This window comes from Myotis davidii, unplaced genomic scaffold (genome assembly GCF_000327345.1).
Source record: "Myotis davidii unplaced genomic scaffold, ASM32734v1 scaffold223, whole genome shotgun sequence".
NCBI classification, from domain to species: domain Eukaryota; kingdom Metazoa; phylum Chordata; class Mammalia; order Chiroptera; family Vespertilionidae; genus Myotis; species Myotis davidii.
The window spans coordinates 3614121-3637352 of NW_006294609.1; the positions used below are offsets into that span (position 1 = coordinate 3614121).

The 23232-nt window shown below is 40.9% G+C and overlaps 1 protein-coding gene across 1 annotated transcript; it reads right to left on the reverse strand.

Annotated features, from left to right (window-relative positions):
* Positions 1-660: 660 nt before the first annotated feature.
* On the reverse strand, positions 661-20921 carry ANAPC7 (anaphase promoting complex subunit 7). Its single transcript, XM_015567268.1, has 11 exons — positions 20722-20921; positions 17613-17799; positions 15911-16030; positions 12381-12492; positions 11923-12076; positions 10434-10576; positions 8622-8739; positions 7790-7911; positions 4718-4966; positions 3187-3337; positions 661-1501 (listed from the first exon to the last, which is right to left on the reverse strand). The coding sequence occupies exons 1-11, from the start codon at positions 20919-20921 to the stop codon at positions 1312-1314; spliced, it is 1746 nt and encodes a 581-aa protein (XP_015422754.1). The 3' UTR covers positions 661-1311.
* Between the last annotated feature and the right edge of the window lie 2311 nt (positions 20922-23232).

Consider the following 23232-nt stretch of genomic DNA (forward strand, 5'->3'; position numbering starts at 1 on the left):
GATGCTGCCCAGGCACTGGTTCTCATACTGAAAGATACTTTTAACAGTAACTTTTTGTCCACTTAAAATTACAGTTATCAGATGTTCTGAGCTCCTAAACTACTATACACTTTAGAACAGAACTTTCCTTTTACATCAAATTCATATTTTACACCCTTTGACCAAGTTTGTTTTAATGAGAATTTGAGGTTAGCTGTGCCACCCCCAACCCCACTTCGTGGTTACCTATACTGTCAAAAAAGCATCACCTCTTAAATAAGGAGTATGAGGGAATGACCCCTCTGCTCACCCCACAGCAAATGCTGAAACCAGACACCAACCTCAGAGCTCTTGACAGCCAGACAGAAACAGTCTAAAATCTGGCCAAAGACTCTCCCCAGGGAAATTCACCATTAAGAAAATGCAAATGGGTGAACCAGCTCAGTGTTACCTGAGGTTCCCAATCCTACTGGCTCCAACACTCTGGGAAGAAAGGGAGTCTATTTATGGCAAGTAATTTTAGGACTGAAACAATGCATTGTGAGAGGGAAGGAGGAAGAGAGGAAGAGAGGAAGAGTAAGAGAGGAAGTGAGGGAGGGAGAGAGGGAGAGAGAGTGGGAGGGAGGGAGGGAAAAGAGAAGAATCTATAATGGGCTATCCATTCTGATCAACCCAACACCATTACTGTATAGAAAAGTTTTATTAGTTAATTACCCCAGGTGTTCATGCTCTAGGTCACACCTCTTTCTCAGATCTGGCCCAGGTTCATACGCATGTTACCAGATTAGCAAGTAGGAAAATTGTTCTGCAAAATAGCAACTGTCAGCTTAAGGCATTACTAACATTGCAGAAGGAAGCAAGGTTACTAGGATGATGATTTCTGGGACAGAAGCCCTCTCTGAAAGGGCCAACCCGTGTAGCTGTCCTACTCAGGAGTTGACACTTTTGCTCTGGGTGACAGGTCACTCTTTTCAAATCCACCCACATCATCATACACAAAACACTGTCTAGTCCTCGAGCCTTCAGATTGAGAAGTTAGTTATATAAAAAGTACTGTCCCAGAAGTCTCAGCATATCTGTGGGCCTCCCAGAAGGCTCACTCAGTCCTCCCTGACTGGAGCAGGGAAGGATGGATTTATATGGAAGGTTGTTCAGGCTCAGTTTTAAAAAATGAAGTCACTACTAGAAATATGGAGCCAGGGGGCAGAAACCCCTGCTGCAATCACATGCTGAATCATTGTCCTCCCAGAGAGCGGGCTCCTACGGTTCTTTCAGTCCATGGAAGTGCTCAGAGCAGGGCAGGCCAGTGTGGCCACGGAGCTGCTGCCTGCCTCACTGCATGCCGAACCACTGCTCCTGGTCAGCCCACTGGGCCGCCTCACTGTCGCTGCCCTCCAGGTCCCCTTCTTCCCCACTCCCTTCCATGTCGTCCACATCCTCCTCCTGAGTGGCATCCGTGGGACTCTCCTCCTTCTCCATCTTCTGCATCCCCTCTAGAGACTTCTGGTCATTGGGGTCCAAACTAGGGGACAACAAAACAAAGGAGAGGCCTGAATCTCTGCCTTGCTTCTTGCTGGCTGAGGTGTCATCTCCTGGCTCACCAGCGAAATGACCACCCAGCCACAGAGAAACTGCTAACGCCTGGCCTCTCCAAACAACACCAGTTCCACAGGAAGGATCAAGGGAGTCCACCACTAGAAGTGAAAAAAGGCATCTTGTCCTAATTTTTAGAATCCTCAATTTGAGTTTTTCTTCATTGATTTCTTAAACCTTTTCAGACATTACCCCTAGCACTATGCTAGAGGAAGCTATCAGATAACACAAATAACAAAGTAGTAAACACCCATTAATAGAAAAATTCAAATGTACTGTAACAGTATTGGGTTTTTCAGCTACAAGGTTACAAAAAATACTTATTTTCCTGTGAATAAAATTGTTCCATGTTCTTATAATTAAACATATCAGCACTGCAGGAGTTAACCAAAATCATGCTTACCATGGAACAGATTTGTCAACTCCTAGGTTAGACCCCAGGACCCAAACCAACCCCTATCTGAGCATTCAAGTTTAATAGCTATGAGCCATTACACGTGCAAAAGCCCCCAAAGTTCAGAAGCTTGGCTTTATTTACCTGGCTCCTAAGCAATCTTTCCTCTTTTCTTTGTGACCATCACCCAAGCCAGCAGGTGTCCACCCTCTAACAAATCCCACCTCTAATAAAAGTCTGGCATTTTATTTTCTCACTTGCTTCTGGGCTTCCAAAAAGCAGACAAAACCCATGTGGGAATCCTGTTCCTACTAATATACCTGTAGATTGATTTGTATCATCTCCTCTTCTCTAAAACCTTCCATACAGCTCTCACCCACATCCAGGGCTTCCCCACCCTCTGTACTCCCATCTTGCCGTCTAGAGACTGCTATGAAAGCACTTAGCACGTGGTATCCATCAGTCTGCACGTCTGAGACTGAGAGCAACTGGAACTGCAGCATCCCCAGTGGTTACTGAGATGCCAGGCACAGGAGTGGTGCTCAACTGCTGAATAAGTAAATGAATGTGATCAGACTCAATTAAAGACAGGCCTCACCATGACCTTAAAGACACACAGACAACCCTCAAAGAAATCACTTCTGTACTAAGCAGTAAGAATACCTCTATTTATTTAGTATTTACTATGTACCAGGCACAGTGCTAAGAGCTTTACATGGAATAATCATTTAATCCTCATTTAATCATTTAATACCTAGTATGGTAGATAGATATAGACAAGGAAATTTGTTAGTAACTTGCCTAAGATAACAGGTGGTGAAAGTTAAGTAACCAAACTTCAGAGCTTAAGTTCTTAACTACTACAGTAGGTAAAAACATGGGAAAGTACTCATAATACTTTGATTTGAAAAAGCAGAATATAAAATATATACTACATATAACCCTATAAAAATATGTATATGTGTGGTCAAGGCCAGGAAGATGATTTACACAAATGAAAACAAATGATAGTGGTGTGAGTTGATTATGAGTGAAACCATTCTTTAATGTTAATATACTTTAAAAAATTTTTTGAAGTCATGAATTCACAAATTCCTCCTCTATTATTACTCTGTTTGCAACCGTGGGCACAATGTGTGTGTGTTTCAGAATTTCTGTGACATAGTTCCCTGCCTTCTCTACCCCTCATCAAACTTCCCCCCAGGAGGCTAAGTGCCTACCTTAGTGCTATACTATACTGGTCCATTGCTTCCTGATACTCATTGACAGCTACAAGGAAATCTCCTAGGATCCGATGCAGGACACAGTCACTCTGATTAGCTAGTGCGTTCCTCAGCAAAGCAATCCCATCTTCGTATTTCTGCTCTCTGCCTGAAAAAAAAAAAAGAAGACCCTCATTTTCCTACTTACCCAACATTTTGAAAATACATTCCCATCTCAAGTTGTTGTTCTTGTTTATTAATCCTCACCCGAAGGTATTTTTCCATTGATTTTTTAGAGAAAAAGAGAAATTTGAAGAGAAACATATCGATGAGAGAGAGAGAGAGAGAGGGACAGACATTGATTGGTTGCCTCCTACAGGCACCCCAACCAGGGCCGGGGAACCTGTAACCAAGGTACATCCCCTTGACCAGAATCAAAACTGGAACCCTTCAGTCAGAGGGCTGACGCTCTATCCACTGAGCCAAACCGGCTAGGGCCCCATCTTAAGTCTTATACACAAAAACCACAACACTGATCACCATCCAACAATCTACTTGTAGATGTCCTCAAGAAAAAAGTGGTGTGGCAGGAAATAAGAACAAGCTCATCTGAATTCCTATTCCATTAGGAAATCTGCAGTTTGGGTTCTGATTTTTTTTAAAGGTACTATTAACCTAGGTTCAAATAAAAAGCGAGCATGTATTTTATTTGCCAAACTAGCCCAAATCCAGGAGTTCATCATAAATTGGAACTAAAAAAAGAAAAAGGCTAGCCCTGACAAGTGTGGCTCAGTTGGTTGGAGTGCGATCCCCTGCACCAACAGGTGGCAGTTTGCCCAGGCAGTGTGGCTGTGGTTGAGCCAAGAGATCACTGTTCAATTCCTGGTGGCATATGCCCAGGTTGTGAGCTCGATCCCCAGTGTGGGGTGTGTAGAAGGCAGCTGATCAATGATTCTCTCTCATCATTGATGTTACTATCTCTCTCTCTCTCCCCCTTCCTCTCAAAATCAATAAAAATATATTAAAAAAAAAGAAAAAGGTAGCAGCTTGATTCCCAGTCAGGGCACATACCAGGTTTCAGGTTCAATTCCTAGTAGGCCCATTCAGGAGGCAAATGATCTCTCAGTATCTCTCTATCTCTCTCAAATCAATAAAAACAAGTCCTCAAGTGAGGATTAAAAAATAAATAAAATAAAAAATAAACAAGGCTAAAAGGGAAATCGTTAAGAGAATCCAGATGAGTCAAAACAGCTTGAGTCGGTGCAAACCAGTTATATTCAGCCCAAACTGGTTCAGGACAACTAAAACTGGGTCAAAGTGAGCTGAACAAGTAACAACCATATAGCTCTACAAGAGTCAGTCACTGCCGATTCAAGCAGATCCAAGCCAGCTACATTTGGTTGTGCTAAACCAATTCATCTGGGCTCAGATCCACTACAAAAGGAACACACTTATCTGATCACCTGTAACCAGCGGAACTGAGGAAACCAACTGAGGTAAGATTTTACACAATGAATGATGAACAGGGAAGTAAAGAAAATACACTTACTAAGCAGTTCTGCTTTTTTCACCACAGCCTTAATGTAATCCGGCCTTTGGTTCAGGGCTTTATCTAGTAACGTTTTGGCTTTTTCCTGTGTCACTGGGTCTTCGAGACAAACAGTGGCTAAAAGGGTAAGAGTCTGTGCATTTGCTCCTAGAGTTTTGTAAACATTGTTAGCCATTACCATTGCTTCACGAATACTGTTTGAGGCTAAGTAACATTCGATGAGACCTGAAAAAAATAAAACATAAAAAGCTCAACCACATTACCATTCTAAGCCATGCTTCCACTCTGACAGCCTTCCAAATAATAAACCTTCAAAGTTTCAGACCAGGGGCAGGCCAGGAGAAAACTTTTTTTAAAAATATATTTTATTGGTTTTTTACAGATAGGAAGAGAGAGGGATAGAGAGTTAGAAACATCGATCAGCTGCCTCCTGCACACCGCCTACTGGGGATGTGCTCGCAACCAAGGTACATGTCCTTGACCGGAACGGAACCTGGGACCCTTCAGTCCACAGGCCGATGCTCTAGCCACTGCGCCAAGCCGGTTAGGGCCAGGAGAAAACTTTGATGGTGAGATTAGACTGGATGTTATGTTGATGGAGTAAAGAGTGCTCGTCCCTGCCATAATCAGTTTGGCTCAGTGGCTAGAGCGTCAGCCTGCGGACTGAAAGGTCCCAGGTTCGATTCCAGTCAAGGGCATGTACCTTGGTTGCGGGCACATCCCCAGTAGGGAGTGTGCAGGAGGCAGCTGATCGATGTTTCTCTCTCATCGATGTTTCTAACTCTCTCTCTCCCTTCCTCTCTGTAAAAAAATTAATAAAATATATTAAAAAAAAAAAAGAGTGCTCGTCCCCAGAGCACTTCACAAATATGAAAAAAGCCTGCACTTCGAAGGCACCTTCAGTTAGGAAGGTAACAAACACGGCTAAGTAAACTGAAGCATGTATGCAGCCCAGCTGAATGTTAGAGAAACAAATATGACACTAATCATTAGCTGAAACAGTCACAGATGTTTCTAACAAAACCAGGTTTCCCTGCCTCTTAACAAGCTATTAATTTTCCACTGTGTTCAATCACCTTTAATGTCCTAATTTTAAGCTCCTATGAAAAAGTGAATGTCCAGTTCTACAAACTAAAGGCCCTTGGGAGCAACCCAAGGAGAAAAGAAGACTTTTTCATTTGAAACACAGTCCCCAAAAGCATTTACTGAGGACTTCCCTAAACTAGATGGAAAGAGCTTCATCAGATGGACCGAATAAACCAAGATTAGCAGCTTCTGCCTCTTTTCATACCCACAGCAAGACAGATGTCCTATGGGGACACCTGAAATACAGTCAACTCTTCAAGAAGTTCAGGAAAACAGAGGAAGTATTTTTTGGCACAAAGCACTCATCAAAACAGCTTAAACCCCAAACCCACACAATCCCCGGCTAATTCTCTCTGCATACTCCTCCACCCTAGCACATTCCACCACACACTATGGTACTTAACCAGAAATTACCTAACTCTTAAGGGCAACGTGTTAGAGTCAGAATACAGTAGACTGCAACTACTTGAGAAGTTATACTTCCCTGCAAAAGCCCCATTGGAATGTCAGAAGGAAATGGAAAGAATGCCCCTACCAGTAAAAGAAGCTAGACTGGAGGCTGCAAGCACCAGAGGGTATGACCAATCACCCTGATCCAATCTCCAAATGGTAACTTGAGTGAAGGCAGCCCTTGAAGCCTCACTGGCCAGCCAGCTGGGGAACAACCTCTGCCCCCAACAACTCTTCCCAGCCTGTGTCCAAGCTCTTCAACTGCATTCCTGGGTGCAGGTGAGTCAGGCACACAGCACAAAGGAATTAGCATGATAAAAGCTGCTGAGAGGTAGGGACGTTATAGCTCAGGATTAAGAATTTGAAACCAAAAGCTTGGTCTGCTGGGGTTTCTTTAAGAACAAATCCACCATAGGTATAGCCTGACTGACTAAGCAGATTTATTTTTATTTATTTATTTTACATTTTATTTGTTAATTTCATTGGGGTAGTAATCCACATAGGAAAATTTGTTTTTTACCCCCACTTTCAAATTTTATTTTTCAAATTTGAACTCATCTTCCTGTTAACAGCAAATGACTCCTATACTCTTGGGTTCATTTTTAAATTCTTTCATATAAAAATATGCTTTGGAGGAACTGCATTTTATAAGAGCTATTTCAAAGTCTGTGACTGAGTCACCAAATATTGCAGAAGCTGGCACAACTCCTTTGAACTCCTAGGGTCAGTTCACATGAACTTAAAATAGTACATAACAAAACAAAGTTTGACCCTGATCAAGCCCACTCTGGAGTCACAATGAACCTACCAATTCCCACAACCCCACCATTATATGAATATGGATTACCCTATGGGTCAGTGGTCGGCAAACTGCGGCTCGCGAGCCACATGCAGCTCTTTGGCCCTTTGAGTGTGGCTCTTCCCAAGCCTTAGGAGTACCCTAATTAAGTTAATAACTATGTACCTACCTATATAGTTTAAGTTTAAAAAATCTGGCTCTCAAAAGAAATTTCAATCGTTGTACTGTTGATATTTGGCTCTGTTGACTAATGAGTTTGCTGACCACTGCTATGGGCAATATTTCTGGCCCAATGTAAGGCAACTGTGAAAAAGACTAAAGATCTATAATAACCAAGTGATTCAGCACACTGCTGGCACAGCGAGATTTACACTAACGAGTTGTCCATGTTTGAGAACCCAAAAAAAGGACCAAAAAATTAACCTCAACTACTTACTCCATCACCAAAAAATAAAACAAAGAGAAATGGATTCTGAAAGTATGAAGTGAAAAGTCCAGCAAAAGCCCTAAATTTAAAGTGCCTAATGCAGTGATTCCCAAACTTGTCTGCACATTAGCAATACCTGAGATCTTCAAAAAAAAAAACACACAGATACCTATCTCCCACCACCAAATATTCTAATTTACATGGTATTAGAGCAGTGGTTCTCAACCTTCTGGCCCTTTAAATACAGTTCCTCATGTTGTGACCCAACCAGAAAATTATTTTAATTGGTACTTTGTAAATATAACTCTGCCCATGTTCCTGAGTGCTGCTCCCTTAAGTAGCAAAGCTTGAACACTATTACTGTTCAGCTGAATGGCCTTTGCTCCTAAATACAGGGCCCGAGAGTAGCGTTTGCTATAGAAGCTATGACACCTGGAGAAAAAACAAACATAAGTTATCCGAGAGAACAATACAGGCATACCACACTTTATTGCTCTTGTTCTTCACAAATGTTGTGTTTTTTGCAAAATGAAGGCAAGATCTTCCACAAACAAAAATACTATAAAACTCACTTTATTGAGCTAGTTGGCCTGGAACCTGCAGTATCTCCAAGGTATGCCTATGTAAAGAAACTTCACAGAAAGCCCTCTACATGATTCTTATTACAAACCACACTTAATCTATCAGTGAAAGAACGAAACAAAAATATCTACTAAACATTTATTTTTAAAGGAGAAATCTTGATATGGAAGGAGAACCTGATGATCTGGATATGTTATCAGATCAGAGACATTCAGAGAATTTATAAAGCCAGGTCAATAACAAAGCAGCAGCTCCTGTGCTGAGCATGATGCATTCACTATCTCAGTTAATACCTACCCCATGAAACAGCGGTATTGTCCCTGTTTTCCAAAGAACAGAGATTTAAGCGCCGCTGGTGTAGTGGTATCATGCAAGATTCCCAAAGAACAGAGATTTAAGAGGTAAATCACGTGCCTAAAGTCAAAGACCATAATTCGAACCCAAGTCTTATTATCTCTTAAACCTGTGTTTTCAAGCTATAGCCTATTCAAGAACTACACGTTCCCAAAGACTCTGCTGGAAACTGAGGGGGTGGGAGAAGGGGGAGCGCATAAACATACCCAGAGACCACCCAGGGTTCTGCATGCTGATCAGAAATATTGAAAAGGCGGCAGCCAAGATTCTCCACATCCTCCAGCCGCCCTTCTCGTGCCAGGAGGTAGCCATATACATCCATTCCTAGAAAGGAAGAGGCTCTTTAAACTCCCTTATAAAAGGTAGCACCATCCTCAGAGCCCACACCGAGGCCCCAGCTCCTTAGGATTTGAGCCCTTTCCACCATCATGAGCTCCTTCCATCAGCATTCCCAGTTCCCAACAAAATGATTTATAAAAACTAAAAACAACAGCCCAGCCGGGATAGCTCAGTGGTTGAGTGTCGACCTATGAATCAGGAGGTCACAGTTCAATTTCCGGTCAGGGCACATTCCCGGATTGTGGGCTCAATCCCCCATGTCGGGTGTGGAGGAGGCAACCTATCAATGATTCTCTCTCATCCCTGATCTTTCCATCTCTACCCCTCTCTTTTCCTGTCTGAAATCAATAAAAATATGTTTTAAAAAAGAAAAAACACATACAAACTAAAGAAAAAGGAAAGGAGTAGGACCTACCTCCCAATTTAAAAGTCTGTTATTTTCAGGAACTGTTTGTCCCTATATCCTATGGTGTGAACTACAGCCATCCTAACTCAACCAGAAAGGCCCAAAAAAGGTATCAAGTAAGTTCTCTCTTCCAAGAGGTCTAGGCAGTCAGGGTTACACACTTAATATGCCAGTGGTCTTGAAAAAATGTTAGCCTATTCCAGAAAAAGCATTAGTTCTTTCTGGAGTCTAGTTCATGTAAAATCATCCCTACACACACACACACACACTTCATTCTCTCATGTTCTATAAAAAGGGCTCTCCATTCTTGTCACTCGTCTCAACACTATTCCCCTCCATTCCTTACTATCCCTTCAGATTCCCATGAAAATGTGTCTTAAGCCAAGATTACTGCACCATTCCGTGCTGGCCCCGACTCTGTTCTGAGCTTCCAACTCCAGGCTGCTGACTACTACCAGATTAGTATTTCTAAAACACCATTTTCATTATGGTCATGGGTAGCTTGGAGAAGAGAAATAAGCACTGGGCAAGAGGGAGACCTTTAACAAATAATTCATCTTTCCTCTCACTGCTCTGTCATTCTTGTGGCTTACATGTCTACAAGACTGTTTATTGTAACAAGGTCATTCTGATGGCCTTTTTGGGGTCTTTACAAGCAGACCTCAGCCCTTCTATTTGACTTTATTTCCTCCTGCTATTCCTGAGCACACACCCTTCACTTACTGACAGTCACCCACAGTCATCCTTTAGAAGTGCCTGTGGCTTACTCCTTCAACTGCATCTCCTTTCAGATCAATAATTTTTGTTGTTGTTCACTCCTAATTACTTGCTTCATTTACCTCATCCTTTTCTTAACATCTGTTCATTTATTCCCTTTTAACTATACTAAGGACAGAGTAAAGTAAATCTCCTAAAAAGACATTACGGTTCTGGGGATGCCATCCAAACTCTCAGTCAGGCACATCATAAACCTATAAATCTTAAGGAGAGCCTATGATCATAAGGAGAGGCTATAACTCCTTGCAAACGAAAAAAAAAACCTAAATAATGATCTGTGGTGAGATGACACTTGAATGAAGCAAAAACAACTGCTCACATGGAATTACCCAAGTGTTGGAGACACGTCAGGACCAAAAGAAAGGTAAATAGCAACTGTAACAAATTTTACAAACTATGTCCATGATAACTGGAATCACAGGATCATGCTACATTTTCAATCTTTCCTGATCTGCCCCTCTACTGTCACTTCTGCCCTGCCCCAAGAATTACTTACCTTTTATTAGATAAGGATCCAACATCTGTGCTTGTTCAAATTTGAGGACAGAGTTTTTATTGTCTCCAGCTCTGAAGTACAGATCTGCTAAGCTTCCCAGTAGATCCACGTTATCTCGTAATAATGACTTTTTCTCTAGTGAACTTTAAGATATTAAACAGTGAACCTTAAAACCTGCTATAAATCCTCTTGGTTAAGTCTGGGTGATGGGCATATAGGTACTATTTTCTTTTGTGTATGAAATTTTTCATAATAAACTTTAAAAACAAACTGTACACTAGATTTCCTTATTCTAAGCTTATGATTTTTTTAAAAAAAGTTATACCTAAAAGTTAAAATATACAATTTAAAAATAATGAAATTGTATTATCTAGACATAAAAATTAAATGCAGCCCTGACAGGTTTGGCTCAGTGGATAGAGCGTCAGCCTGCGGACTGAAGGGTCCCAGGTTCGATTCCAGTCAAGGGCATGTACCTTGGTTGCGGGCACATCCCCAGTAGGGGGTGTGCAGGAGGCAGCTGATTGATGTTTCTCTCTCATCGAAGTTTCTAGCTCTCTATCCCTCTCTCTTCCTTTCTGTAAAAAAATCAATAAAATATACATAACAAAAAAACAACAAAGAAGCACTGGCAAATTTAAAAAAATTTAAATGCAATGACACATCTCAAAAAAAAAGTTATATAGGATAAGATAGCAAATATACAGAATAATGCAGAAATCTCTTGTTACCTATAGATAACTATCTGATTGCAGTTTTTCAGTGGACAAAATATGCTATATGGTGTTAAATGTAATATTATTCACAAATGGCCCTGACCGGTTTGGCTCAGTGGATAGAGCATCGGCCCGCAGACTGAAAGGTCCCAGGTTCGATTCCGGTCAAGGGCATGTACCTTGGTTGCAGGCACATCCCCAGTAGGAGATGTGCAAGAGGCAGCTGATCGATGTTTCTCTCTCATCGATGTTTCTAACTATCTCTCTCCCTTCCTCTCTGTAAAAAAATCAATAAAATATATTTTTTTTAAAAAATATTATTCACAAATGACAGCTACTTGATACTCAACCAAAGGACAGCGTAACACAAATCCCAGTCTCTTGTCCTTGGACTTTACCTGACTAGAAAGAAAATCCCAGTCCTAGGGGTGCAACCCAGATCAGATGCTGCGATAACTATGCTTCTGGGCATGCAAAAAGATGTCTTCCAGGTTCGATCAAGCATGATACACAAAGGCAGTTTGCTTTGCAAGGGTTACTACTTTTGCAAGTACAGAGCTAAACTCGGTCCAAGTTTACAATTAACAGGTGCTCAGCAGAGATTATTACATTTGGGACCATATGGTACATTAAGAGACTAACAAAGCCCAGGGACAACTGGCTGCAACACCAAGAGATAAGCATCTAATTTTTCTGTTTTGCTAATTTAGATATATCAGACCTCCTTACAAGGAAAGGGCTTCAAGAACACTTAGTAATTTTGTGGCTCTCACCAGATGGTATTGATTGCTCTTGAGTTGTCACCAGTATGCACAAAAGCATATGCTTTGATCCACACAGAGAGCCAGTCCAAGTTAGGCACGGTCTGGATGACATTCATTGTCATTGATGCCACCTCTGCACCTTTTACAGATAGGGACAGCAAACCTAACCCAACAGAAAGCAGGAAAAAGAAAGTGAGGCATAGCATCTCTCTTCTACAATGTAATAACCAACAGGTTATCCTTTCCATGGGCTAAAGGCAACTCTGTCCTGTTCGAATCAAGATGCATATGACAGAACAAACATAATTTATTATTTCTTGATCAGTGAAATACATGACAACGGTAATCTATTAAATCACCATCTACAGATGAAACTTTTGGAAAAATAAAACTATTCTAGTATACCGCCAAGATTGAGAACTACCACATTAGAGAGTAAACCCTCTATGGCAGAGAATGATCCGTACCTAGAATGGCATCAAGGGCTAATGGGCACTGCCTCAGCACTTCCTTATAGCTGGTGACTGAAGGGCGCTCCTGACCAGCCTTCTTATACAAGTTTGCCAGCATCATGTTTATCTGTAATAAATAAAAACAGAAGACAATAAGATTAAGTGTACATTGCAAAGAAAATATTTCACCATCAATTTAGGTCCTGATTTTTATTACTAGCTACTACTTTACTTTTTACTAGAAAATCTACCCACAGCTCCATGGAAATAAACAACGACCAACTCCATTCATCAAACCAAACTGAAAATTACCACCTTTGCTTTTCCTATGTCCTCCCATTTCTAAAAGGAAAATCAAATTCCTTTCACTTACCCAACCAAAAGGTCCAATAGTGTTTGGACCAAAGATGCTGCCTCTGGAAATAGGAGTAACATTCATTTGAGAAATGTTACAGAATTCTAATTACCTTGATTCTTTTCTTGGTCTTAAGACAGAAGATGAACTATTCTAGAAGTGCTCAAGTTTAAATTTTTTAAATGCAATTAACATCAAGCCACAGAAAGTGAGGAATTCTTAACATAGCTACTTAAGATGAATTTTCCCCAAAAAGGAAATGACAGACCCAAAAGCACAATGCTTGTCTTCTCTCTGACAATTAGTCTAGCAGCTAGACCAGGGGTGGGCAAACTTATTGACTCGAGGGCCACAATGGGTTCTTCAACTGGACCAGAGGGCCGGAACAAAAGCATGGATGGAGTTTATTCATTTCAAATGGGCTGGATCCAGCCCACGGGCCGTAGTTTGCCCACGGCTGAGCTAGACTCTAGCCTTTCTCATGTTTAAAGCTTTGACCAATAGGTACTGGTCAAACTTTGACTGACTCATCAAAGTTATGCTACAAAAATCAAACTCTGACCTTTAAAAAAACAATGATCCAGAGATTAGTTATACTATGTAAATAACACAATTCAAATATGTAACTCTGCAAAACTTTATATTCCAATTTAAAATTAATAGATCATAACACAACACAGAGTTTGCCAGATCATCAACCTAAGGAAGCAGTCAACATGAGGGCACAAGAGTAAAAAAGCCAATCCCAATCTCCTCAATCTGTAGCTTCGTACTCCAGATATTTACTCAAAAGAATGGGTCTGAGGATGAAAAACATCTGTTCCAATTATGTACTTACAGTATATAAAACAATCCAGTATGGCATAAATCCATACTGATTCAAACAATGAAATAATAAAATACTAGAAATAAAACTATTTTTTATTTGGCCTCAGATTTTTCCATTTTAGGCTATATTGAAATGCAAAAGAAGGTACTTAAAGGAAAACTCCAGTATTAGTGTCTGTACTTAAAAAGAGGTTTAAATTTAAAAACCTTTCTTGACTGCTTATTATTAACAAATCATGACTGATGGGCCAACAAATATTAAAATTCCCTTTAAACTACCTGGCACTTCAAAAGAATGAGTTTTGAGTACTACCTAGTGAGAAAATCAACTATTTTTAAAGCAGATACTTACTTGGTAACATCACAAAGCCACATTCTACCAGTTATAAACACAGCAGTGATCGTTTTCTAAAAACTGAGAAATTACATGTTATATGTTTGCTCTTAAAAGTCAAAGATTTACCAAGATATAATAATCTCACACTGGAATTTTCCTTTAAAATGTGAAGGAATGTGTGGCGGTGTTTACCATACATTAACAGACGTTCATTTAGACGTATTTTGACTCACTTCCTTGTCCTGTACACAGACTGAGAAGCCAGTTAACTCCCTAACGGACAAGAAAGAAAAACTGTAAATATTATAGGTTTATGTTTGAGGCACACATCTTTGTTTGCTCCTGGCTATAATAGCTCTACAGAATGAAGAATATGTACTCCTAATAAATGCAGATTCCTCTAGTCCTTCTTAAAATGATAGCAGTAAACACCAAAGCGCTGGATACCACAAAACTGAGCTTCTTTGTCATTACTCATTGTCCCCAAACTCCTTGAAGTCATTAAGGAGGAAATAATGGTGCATTTCCAATAAGATAATGAACAGGTATAATTCAAAGTTTATAATGAAAACAGCATCTTTCAAAAGATATTCTTCATATATGAAAAAATTATTCTTCAGGTAAGTCTTTCATAGGGTACCAGAACACAAGTTAATATATAAGCATTCAAGCTTATTTTAAGACAGAGTAGTCTGTAACATGCTTCCAAATGTTTTTAATAGCAGCCACCACCATAAAATATACTGGGGAAATAGCTTAATTATAAAAACTCAAAATCGTAAATAAATTCTCATTATGAAGAGATGCTTAAACACATTCTCATCAAGTTTGATTGGTTACTTTTAAAACTTAGCAACATTTAGGTGAAAAAACACTAACTAAATACACTAGGTCCTTACTTATTAGATTCCTCTTCTTTTAAGGACAGTAGGATGAAAACAGGCATCTTACAGATAAAATCCTTCACTATTAAGCACAAGTTAAACAAAAGTTTTTCAATGAAGTGAGGGAGACAGGTGACATGAAAGAATATGGTAGAATATTAGATACTGACATGAATTCAATCTAAGAGCAAGGATTTGCATTATTTTTCTAAACTGGGCTTAAAAAAACACACACACACCCAAAAACCCGTAATCAAAGATGTCCAATATAATACTCCTTACAGAACAGTACTTTAAAGAGTATTCTCACATAAACATAGTTTTCCCAAAAGTTAGCAGAAAAAGTATTATTATCCTCATTTTATAAATAAGGGGAAAAAATAAGGTTCAGATTGGAATTTGCCCAAGTACACACTACAAACAGCTTGTATACCCAAAACTCAGACAAGACGCCAGATCTTCTGATTTCAGGTGAAGATGTTCTATTCACTACAATATGTTGTGAAATCAAATACAAATACATACCCCACACACAAATAAGTCTTGTAGACTTGATTTTGAAAATGAAGGGATTAATAAAGTCATTCACATTGCAAAAAAATAAGGTTCTAAAACAGTATTGTTGCCACCTGGAAGTGTATTGCAATTCATTCTTTTCTACAGTAAGAAAAACAAAGAATAAGCACTTGTATTCTCCAGCTACCATTTTCATCAGCTGAATTTTCAGGGTCTCAGAAGAAAGGCACTCTTCTACCTCTCTGAACTCTAAACTAACAAGGGAACAAAGTGAAAACCAGAGAGAGGCAAGAGTAAAATGTTCAGATGGACTCCCTAATGCAGTGGTTCTCAACCTTGGCTGCACATTAGAATCACCTGGGAATCTTTTTAAAATCCTGATTTCTGGGCCTCATCCTCCGGAAATTCTGTTTCTTTGTTACTAATGTTGTGGCCCCACCCCATAACAAAGGAACAGAATTTCCGGAGGATGAGGAAATCAGGATTTTAAAAAGATTCCCAGGTGATTCTAATGTGCAGCCAAGGTTGAGAATCACTGCTTTAATGTATAGTGAAAACATGAAGGGAGAGTGGTGGAAGGAATGGGGAGTTGAAAATGATGTAACAAACTGTTAATTCAACTTACTTTGGGAGTTCTTTGTCTTGAAGGGATCCCATCAAGTATAGCAATGGCATCTTTATCTTGTTTTAGCATTGTGTAACATTCAGCCATTTTGTATTTCACTTCAATTTCAGATGGAAGACACTAAGAGGAAATGAAAATATCTCTTCAAAATATTAAACATTATGGCACCTCTTCATAATCTTAAACATAGGGTTACCATAATATCTATCGCCCAGCAATTCTGCTCCTATATATACAGCCAAGAGAACTGAAAACATATATTCAAGTAAAAGCCTACACACAAATGTTCATAACAGCATCTGTACACACACACACACACACACACACCCCCAAGTGACCGTTATGACCAGATGACCAGCCAGTAGCTATGACACACACTGACCGCCAGGGGGCAAACGCTCAACGCAGGAGCTGCCCCCTTGGTGGTCAGTGTGCTCCCACAGCCAACCTTCCGCAGTCCCTCCCCCTGGCCAGCCGGCCCTGATCAGCCCCGATCACTGGCCAGGCCAAGGGACCCTACCCATGCACGAATTCGTGCACCAGGCCTCTAGTTAATTATAAGCAAAAAATGGAAACAATCCAAATGTCCAATAGTTAAAATATGGTATAACCATAAAATGAAATATTATTTGGGAAAAAAAGGAATGAAGGAACTGATTAATTCTATAACATGGATCAACCTTAAAAATGTGTTAATTGCTCTGGCTGGTCTCAGTGGTTAGAACACAGGTCCATGCACGGAAGGGTCTCAGGTTCAATTCCTGGTCAAGGGCACATACCTGGGTTGCAAGTTTGGTCCCTGGACCTGACTGGGGGACCAAACTTGTGTGTGTCGGAGGCAACCAATAGATGTGTCTCTCTCACATAGATGTTTCTCTCTGTCTCTCACCTTCACTTCCACTCTCTCTAAAATCAATGGAAAAAATATATCCTCAGGTGAGGATTAACAACAAACACACACACAAACAGGGAGTATTGAACACACTGCTTCAAAACTTTTCTTTACTAATATATACAGGCTTTCCAAATTAGCACATACATTTATCTCATTTTTCATTTAATAGTTCCATCATATTGCATCTTATAGCTAAACTATAATTTAGCTAATCCTAACTAATGAACACTTTTGCTTCTGTTTCTTACCATTATAAACAATTCTGCAATAAGCAACCTTAATTATATACCCTATAAATCTTTTGTGAGTCTACTATATGGTTAATTTCTAGCAATGGGATGGCTCCACCAAATGGTAAAATTATAACCCCCCTTCATTTATTTAATTCTTAAGCAACTATCAAAAATTGGCAGGAATTTTCAGATTTCCCATATATTTCCCCAGGTATTCACAGTCGTAAAATTTGAGTTACATTTTAAAGTTATATTTTCATTAACATCATAAAAACACTAGATTTTAAGTTCTGTTTGTAAGAAAAGGAGGAACAATGCATGACGTTAGTTAGAACCCAGAAAATTCATAGTTAATTCCATTTTTAGATTCATCCAGAGTGAATTTTGCTTTTAGCCCTAAATGCTTGGTTGGATGTATTCTTTCATCTAAGTGGTTTTTCATCTTTGTTTCTCATCAAGTCCCCTTTAAAATTACATTTTATTTTACATCTTCCACATCAGTCTTATAAACTCTTTCAGTCTCTCTCACTCCCAGCCCTCCCCCACCAAAATCACACTTTGTATTTCCAATTACCTGACTCTGTGGAGTGGATGTAGAATTGCCAGTTGAAGGTCTCACTTTTGAAGTTTTACTTAAGGCTTTCTTCTGCTGTAAAGCCATGGTATACTTGCTCACAGCATTCCGATATTCCTTATCATGAAAGAGAGAATCTGCATGATACACCAAAAGCTGGTACTTCTGAGATGGGGAGAATAACTCACTAGAAAACAAAGAAAGGTTACCCCCTACATGGGTTGTTTTTGAAATGTTAGAAAATACATGCCTGCCCTTAGTGTCCCTTCTTAGTGTCCAAGCCTAGCACACAGACTTATGTAAGGACAGTTTCCAAAAAAATAAATGTGCCTTAAGTGCTAGTTCCTAAAATTAGAGGGATGAGGCATACTCTACGCTAATATGGTCAACACATCTAGAAAATTGCCTTAAATATTTCCTTTACTTACTATAAAAGCAATGATATCTTTAAATCTCTTTGTATAACTCTACAGAAGTGTACAAAGAGAAATGTAATATATCTTTTCCTCCTCTCCTTTAACCCAAGACTTAATTTAACAGTTTGATATCCATTCTCTCTTATATTAACATCAATTTTTAGGATAAGACAAAGAACAATCACAATGATTTAAATAGTATTACCAAAGAAGGGTTGAAAACTTAGAAGAGAAAGTTCATCAGTTGAATCCTTTTTAGGAAAGTACTGAAAAGAGGTTTGTAGGGAACTGAAAACTCTTCAAATCCTGAAGAAAATAGAAATACTGAAATAGGGAAATAGAAGAGGATAAGCTAATGAAATAGAGTGGGATAGAAAGAGGATTAGTCTTATTTGATAAAGGTTTTTTATTTTATTTTATACACAAAAGTAAACTTTATAAGCACTTGAAGAATTTTTATCTTAAGTCTCAGGGGCTTAAGGACAGTGTATTTAATGAGAAATAAGATTGGACAGAAAATGTTACTATACTCAGGAAGCATTTAGATACTTATGTATATTATATTTATATAACATACATGCCTACTTATGTTATCTCCGGAATGATATGTGAGAAACTTAATGTTTTTTGCCTCTGGAGAAGGGAAATGGTGGGGTGAGGTTCAAGACTCAGGGACAGGTACTTATCTGCAGACCCTTTCTGCTTTGTTCGAATTTTTTTTTTTACTGTATTGTATTGTCAATTCAGTAAGAAATTTGAAAATATAAATGATAAAGGTCAGAATCTAAATGCCTCTGGAAACTAGTTAACTGCCAGTTTAACCTAATATGAAGTCCAGTCAGAAGATCAGACTGCTTCTAACTACCTTGTAACATCTTCAAGAACCAAGGACAATGACTAACTCCTGCACAAATTCCCAACGGTGGAAACTGTTCCTTGACAAATCACTCAGAACCAAGTGAAAGGCTCCAGAATAAACACAGAAGGCTGGCAGACCAGGGCTCCTCCCTGTCAACACTAAGGGGACAGTGGCAAAATGATGGGTTAGCACCCTGATGGGAATGAAATGGGAGAGCAGCTGCACTGGAAGCTTCCAAGGGGCCTTTCTTCTCTGCCCTATACAGCATCACGAGCAGGCCAAATGCAAATGGGTCCATCCTGAGTAGAAAATCCTACATAATAAAAGAGTAATATGCAAATTATCCCCTGGACCAGGAGTTCAACCAGAGTTCGACCAGGAGGCGGGGCTGCCCCAGCAACTGCCCCGGCCCCTCCCCCTGGACAGCCCCCCATACACTGATGGGGCTGGACAGGCCTCACCCATGCACGAATTCCTGCACCGGGCCTCCAGTCTAATTATAATGCCATTTAGAGATAGCAGGCTGTCCTGGTCAGAATGGAGACCCTTCGAGTCAAATGGACCAAAATCCAGACATTATGGCTCCTCCACTTCCTAGACGTGAGAACTTACAGGGCATTTCACCTCCTTAAGGTTGTATGCACTCCTTTAGCACGTGCCGTAAATGTCTGCCTGCTTACTGTACACAGGCACTGGGCCGACTTCCTTAGGAGTTAGCAGATGTGTTCTTTAACAGGGTGACGTGGAATACAGATCTTCAAAGTTCTCACCAGAAAAACAAACAAACAAACAAACAAAACCCCACCTGTAACTACATGTAGTGATGGATGTTAACTAGACTTATTGTGGTGCTCCTATCGCAATAGATACAGAATTATTACGCTGGGCACCTGAAATTAATATAAATGTGACATGGCAATTATACCTCCGTTTTTAAAAGTAAAGTGATGCGCAGACTATAAAACAGGGCAAAGGGATAAACAGTAAGGGTGGAGGAACAACTCTGAGGAGCTGAGAATTCTTGGGAAGGGGTATCTGTGCTGAAAGCTGTGTGAGGAGGCGGGTCTACGGGAAGAACTCCGAGCAGAAAGACAAATGCAAAAGCCCTGAGCTGAGGACCGGCCGGGCGCATTCAGTGTCGGAAAGAACGGACGGGGAGGGAGGCTGGAGCGCGGGGAGCCGGGGCCCTGAGAATGCACTGGGGAGGGAGGTGTCTGGCCTCGCTGGCCCCGGGAAGGGCCTTAAAATGAAGACACTGAAGCTCTCAAGGCTGCAGAGAGCCCTGCGCCTCTGCCGTCGTTAAGACTCAATACCAGGCAGCTCTGACCACAGGAAAGGGGAGGGGCCCCTCGCTCCGCCCGGGGTGTCTCCATTCCCGGGGGTTTGCCGGGGCGGGGAAGCGGACCCTGCTCACACCCTCCGGGGGGAAAGCCCGCCCCAAACGCGGGCCGACGGTACGAAAGCAGGAGACGCGTGGCCTCTGCGCTTCGCCGAAGGAGAAAACGTTCTTCGGGAAGAGAGGAACCAGCCCGGCGACGTTGACAGTCGCCGTGCCCGGCAGCAGGTACCTCAGGAAACCCCTAACGCCCTCAACTTTCCGGGGCATCCTCGCCAGGGTCGCCCTCAGAGCCCCCGCCTGGCATTTCTGGAAGCCGCCGCCGCCACTCGACACGTTCCCCTCAGGAAGTTCGTCCCAGTGACCGCCGCCGGCGCTCCTCAGTGGGCCCCGCGCGACGAGGCCCTCCTTCCCGCAGTCCCGAGGCCCCCTGAGCCCCCGCTCCCCAACGGGCGCCGCTTTCTCCTCAGCCCCCGGCCGCTCCCCGCCTCCACTCACGGGTTGTTATTACTCATTGTAAGTAACAAGCTGCTGAGGAGCCGCACGTTGGAGTGCAGCCCCGCGGCCGCCATGTCTCGCACGTGGTCTATCACATTCATCCTGCCCGGCAAGGCCGCGGGGAGCGGTGGCTGCGGCACGAAAAGCCGGTAAGAAGTCCTTAGGGAAGACCCCAAAATGGCGGTCGCGGCTGGGTCCATCGGGTCCACCAGTGGCACCGCCCCCAGGAAAATAGGCAACTACTGAAGTTGCCTGAATAAATACCTCGGTTTCTTCCCCGCCCCCTTTCAGGTGGAATGATTTGGGTTTCGGTTTGCTTTGTTCTAGCGAAAGCCGCGTCATTGTGCTAAGTTGCACCCTTTAGTGGGGACTTACAGTGCGCTGGGGACAAAAGGCACCTGAGTGTAGTAAATACATGCTCAGTTGAAATGAATACGGGAGGAATTTGTGTGTCTCAGAAATTCATAATAATGTCTAAACATTTATGATAAATAAAAATTAATATCGTAGGTTGTGTGTGATCCTTAACAGCTGTATTTAAATATTTTAATCAGGCGCCAGGGGCAGTCCTAACTGCTGTTAGTAACGCAGGCGCAGCGGGCTGAGGGCACCACGCCCCCTCCTCTGGGCTGTTGAGTGGACCTGCGGGGGCCGGGCTTCCGTTGGGTGTAGAAGGGCTTGCTTTTGGCCAATGAAATGAATCACTAGCTCAGAGTGAATCAAGGCGAGGTTGAGCTTTAGCCATCCTAATATGTGTTGTTTTAATTTGCAATTCCCTAGTCCACCTGTGTAGCTGCCTTCTTTACTGAGGTTTCTGTTGAGAGCCTTTTCTGATCTTTCAATCGGGTTATGGTCTTACCTATTGAGTTTTAAGAGTTCTTTGTATATTTTGGGTAACAGTGTTTGTTTTATCAGCTTCGTGTTTTGCAAATATTTTCTACCAGTCTGTGACTTGTCATTCTCTTGGCCACCCCTCACTTTTACAAAACAAACAAACAAACAAAAAAACTACTTTCAGTAATAATCATGAAATGACTAATAATGGCCTGGGGAAAATCAGACAGTGAAATATTATTTTATTAAACTTCATCGAAATAATGATGCCAGTACAATTTTAATGAAAAATAAAACTGATATTACAATACAAAAAGATAATGCATTAATATTTTTTAATTATATTAATGTATTTAAGAAAGACTTTTATCCTACATATTGGATTAGCAAGAAAAATTGCCGAAATCGGTTTGGCTCAGTGGATAGGTCGGCCTGTGGATTGAAGGGTCCCAGGTTCGGTTCTGGTCAAGGGCATGTACCTGGGTTGCAGGCACATCCCCAGTAGGAGATGATGTGCAGGAGGCAGCTGATTGATGTTTCTCTCTCATCGATGTTTCTAACTCTCTATCCCTCTCCCTTCCTCTCTGTAAAAAAATCAATAAAATATATTTAAAAAAGAAAATAATATAGTTTCTGGCTTTGGTCCTTAAATTTTGCAAGTTTGCCAATAACTGTTAAAACTGATTGTCTTTGCATATTAATGTTCAATTAGCACTACAGACAGATTTGTCATATAGAAATGGAAGGAACTTAAATGCACTGAAAGAAGCCAAAGTAAAAGACTACATACTGTAAGATTCTAACTATATGACATCCTAGAAAAGATGAAACAGTAAAAAGGTCAGTGGTTGCCAGGTGTTAGGGAGGAGGGAGGAATAGATGGAACACAGGTGATTTTTATGGCAGTGAAATTATCTGAGACTATAATGGTGGACACATGTCATTCATTATATATTTGTCAAAACTCATAGAATGTACAACATAAATTGTGGACTTTAGCAGGTTTATAGAGAAAAAATAAAGATACAAAGGAGAATCTACCTTCTCCGGAATTTTTTTTACAATCTTCTTTAAAATCAATTGCCTCCAAGTAGAATGGATTCCAAGGTTAAATTCCCTTAATATAATGTAAGTCAGATCATACTGACTTGACTGTTATTCAAAGGACATATAGCGATACATGTATAGCAGCTCAGGACACACAGATATAGCCGGGGGACAAGGCTTCCTTTTGCTCACGGAATCATCTTCTGAAATGATAACTTTGGAACTGGAGCGGACGTTAGAAATGATCTCACATTCATTCTTCCTTTCATGGGCGAAGAGATGAGGCCTATAATTGACGAGTAGACAGCTGGCTGTGAACCTTTAGGTTAGCCACTTTAACAGATGCAAAATGACGTGGATACCGGATACCTTAGGGTATTGAATCAGATACATTAAAGCAGCGGTTCTCCACCTGTGGGTCGAGACCCCTTTGGCGGTCGAACGACCCTTTCACAGAGGTCGCCTGAGACCATCCTGCATACCAGATATTTACATTACAATTTATAACAGTAGCAACATGACAGTTATGAAGTAGCAACGAAAATAATTTTATGGTTGGGTCACAACATGAGGAACTACATTTAAAGGGCCAGAAGGTTGAGAACCACTGCAAAGGAACAATTAATGTAA

What these genes read in the sequence shown, in the direction of transcription:
- ANAPC7 (XM_015567268.1), bottom strand. Translation starts at nt 20,921, where the DNA reads ATGGACCCAGCCGCGACCGCCATTTTGGGGTCTTCCCTAAGGACTTCT. An exon ending in ACAATGAGTAATAACAACCC is followed by an intron (nt 17,800 to 20,721) that starts GTGAGTGGAGGC and finishes TTTGTTTTCTAG; the next exon opens with TGAGTTATTCTCCCCATCTC. An exon ending in GGATCCTTATCTAATAAAAG is followed by an intron (nt 8,740 to 10,433) that starts GTAAGTAATTCT and finishes CTTCCTTTCTAG; the next exon opens with GAATGGATGTATATGGCTAC.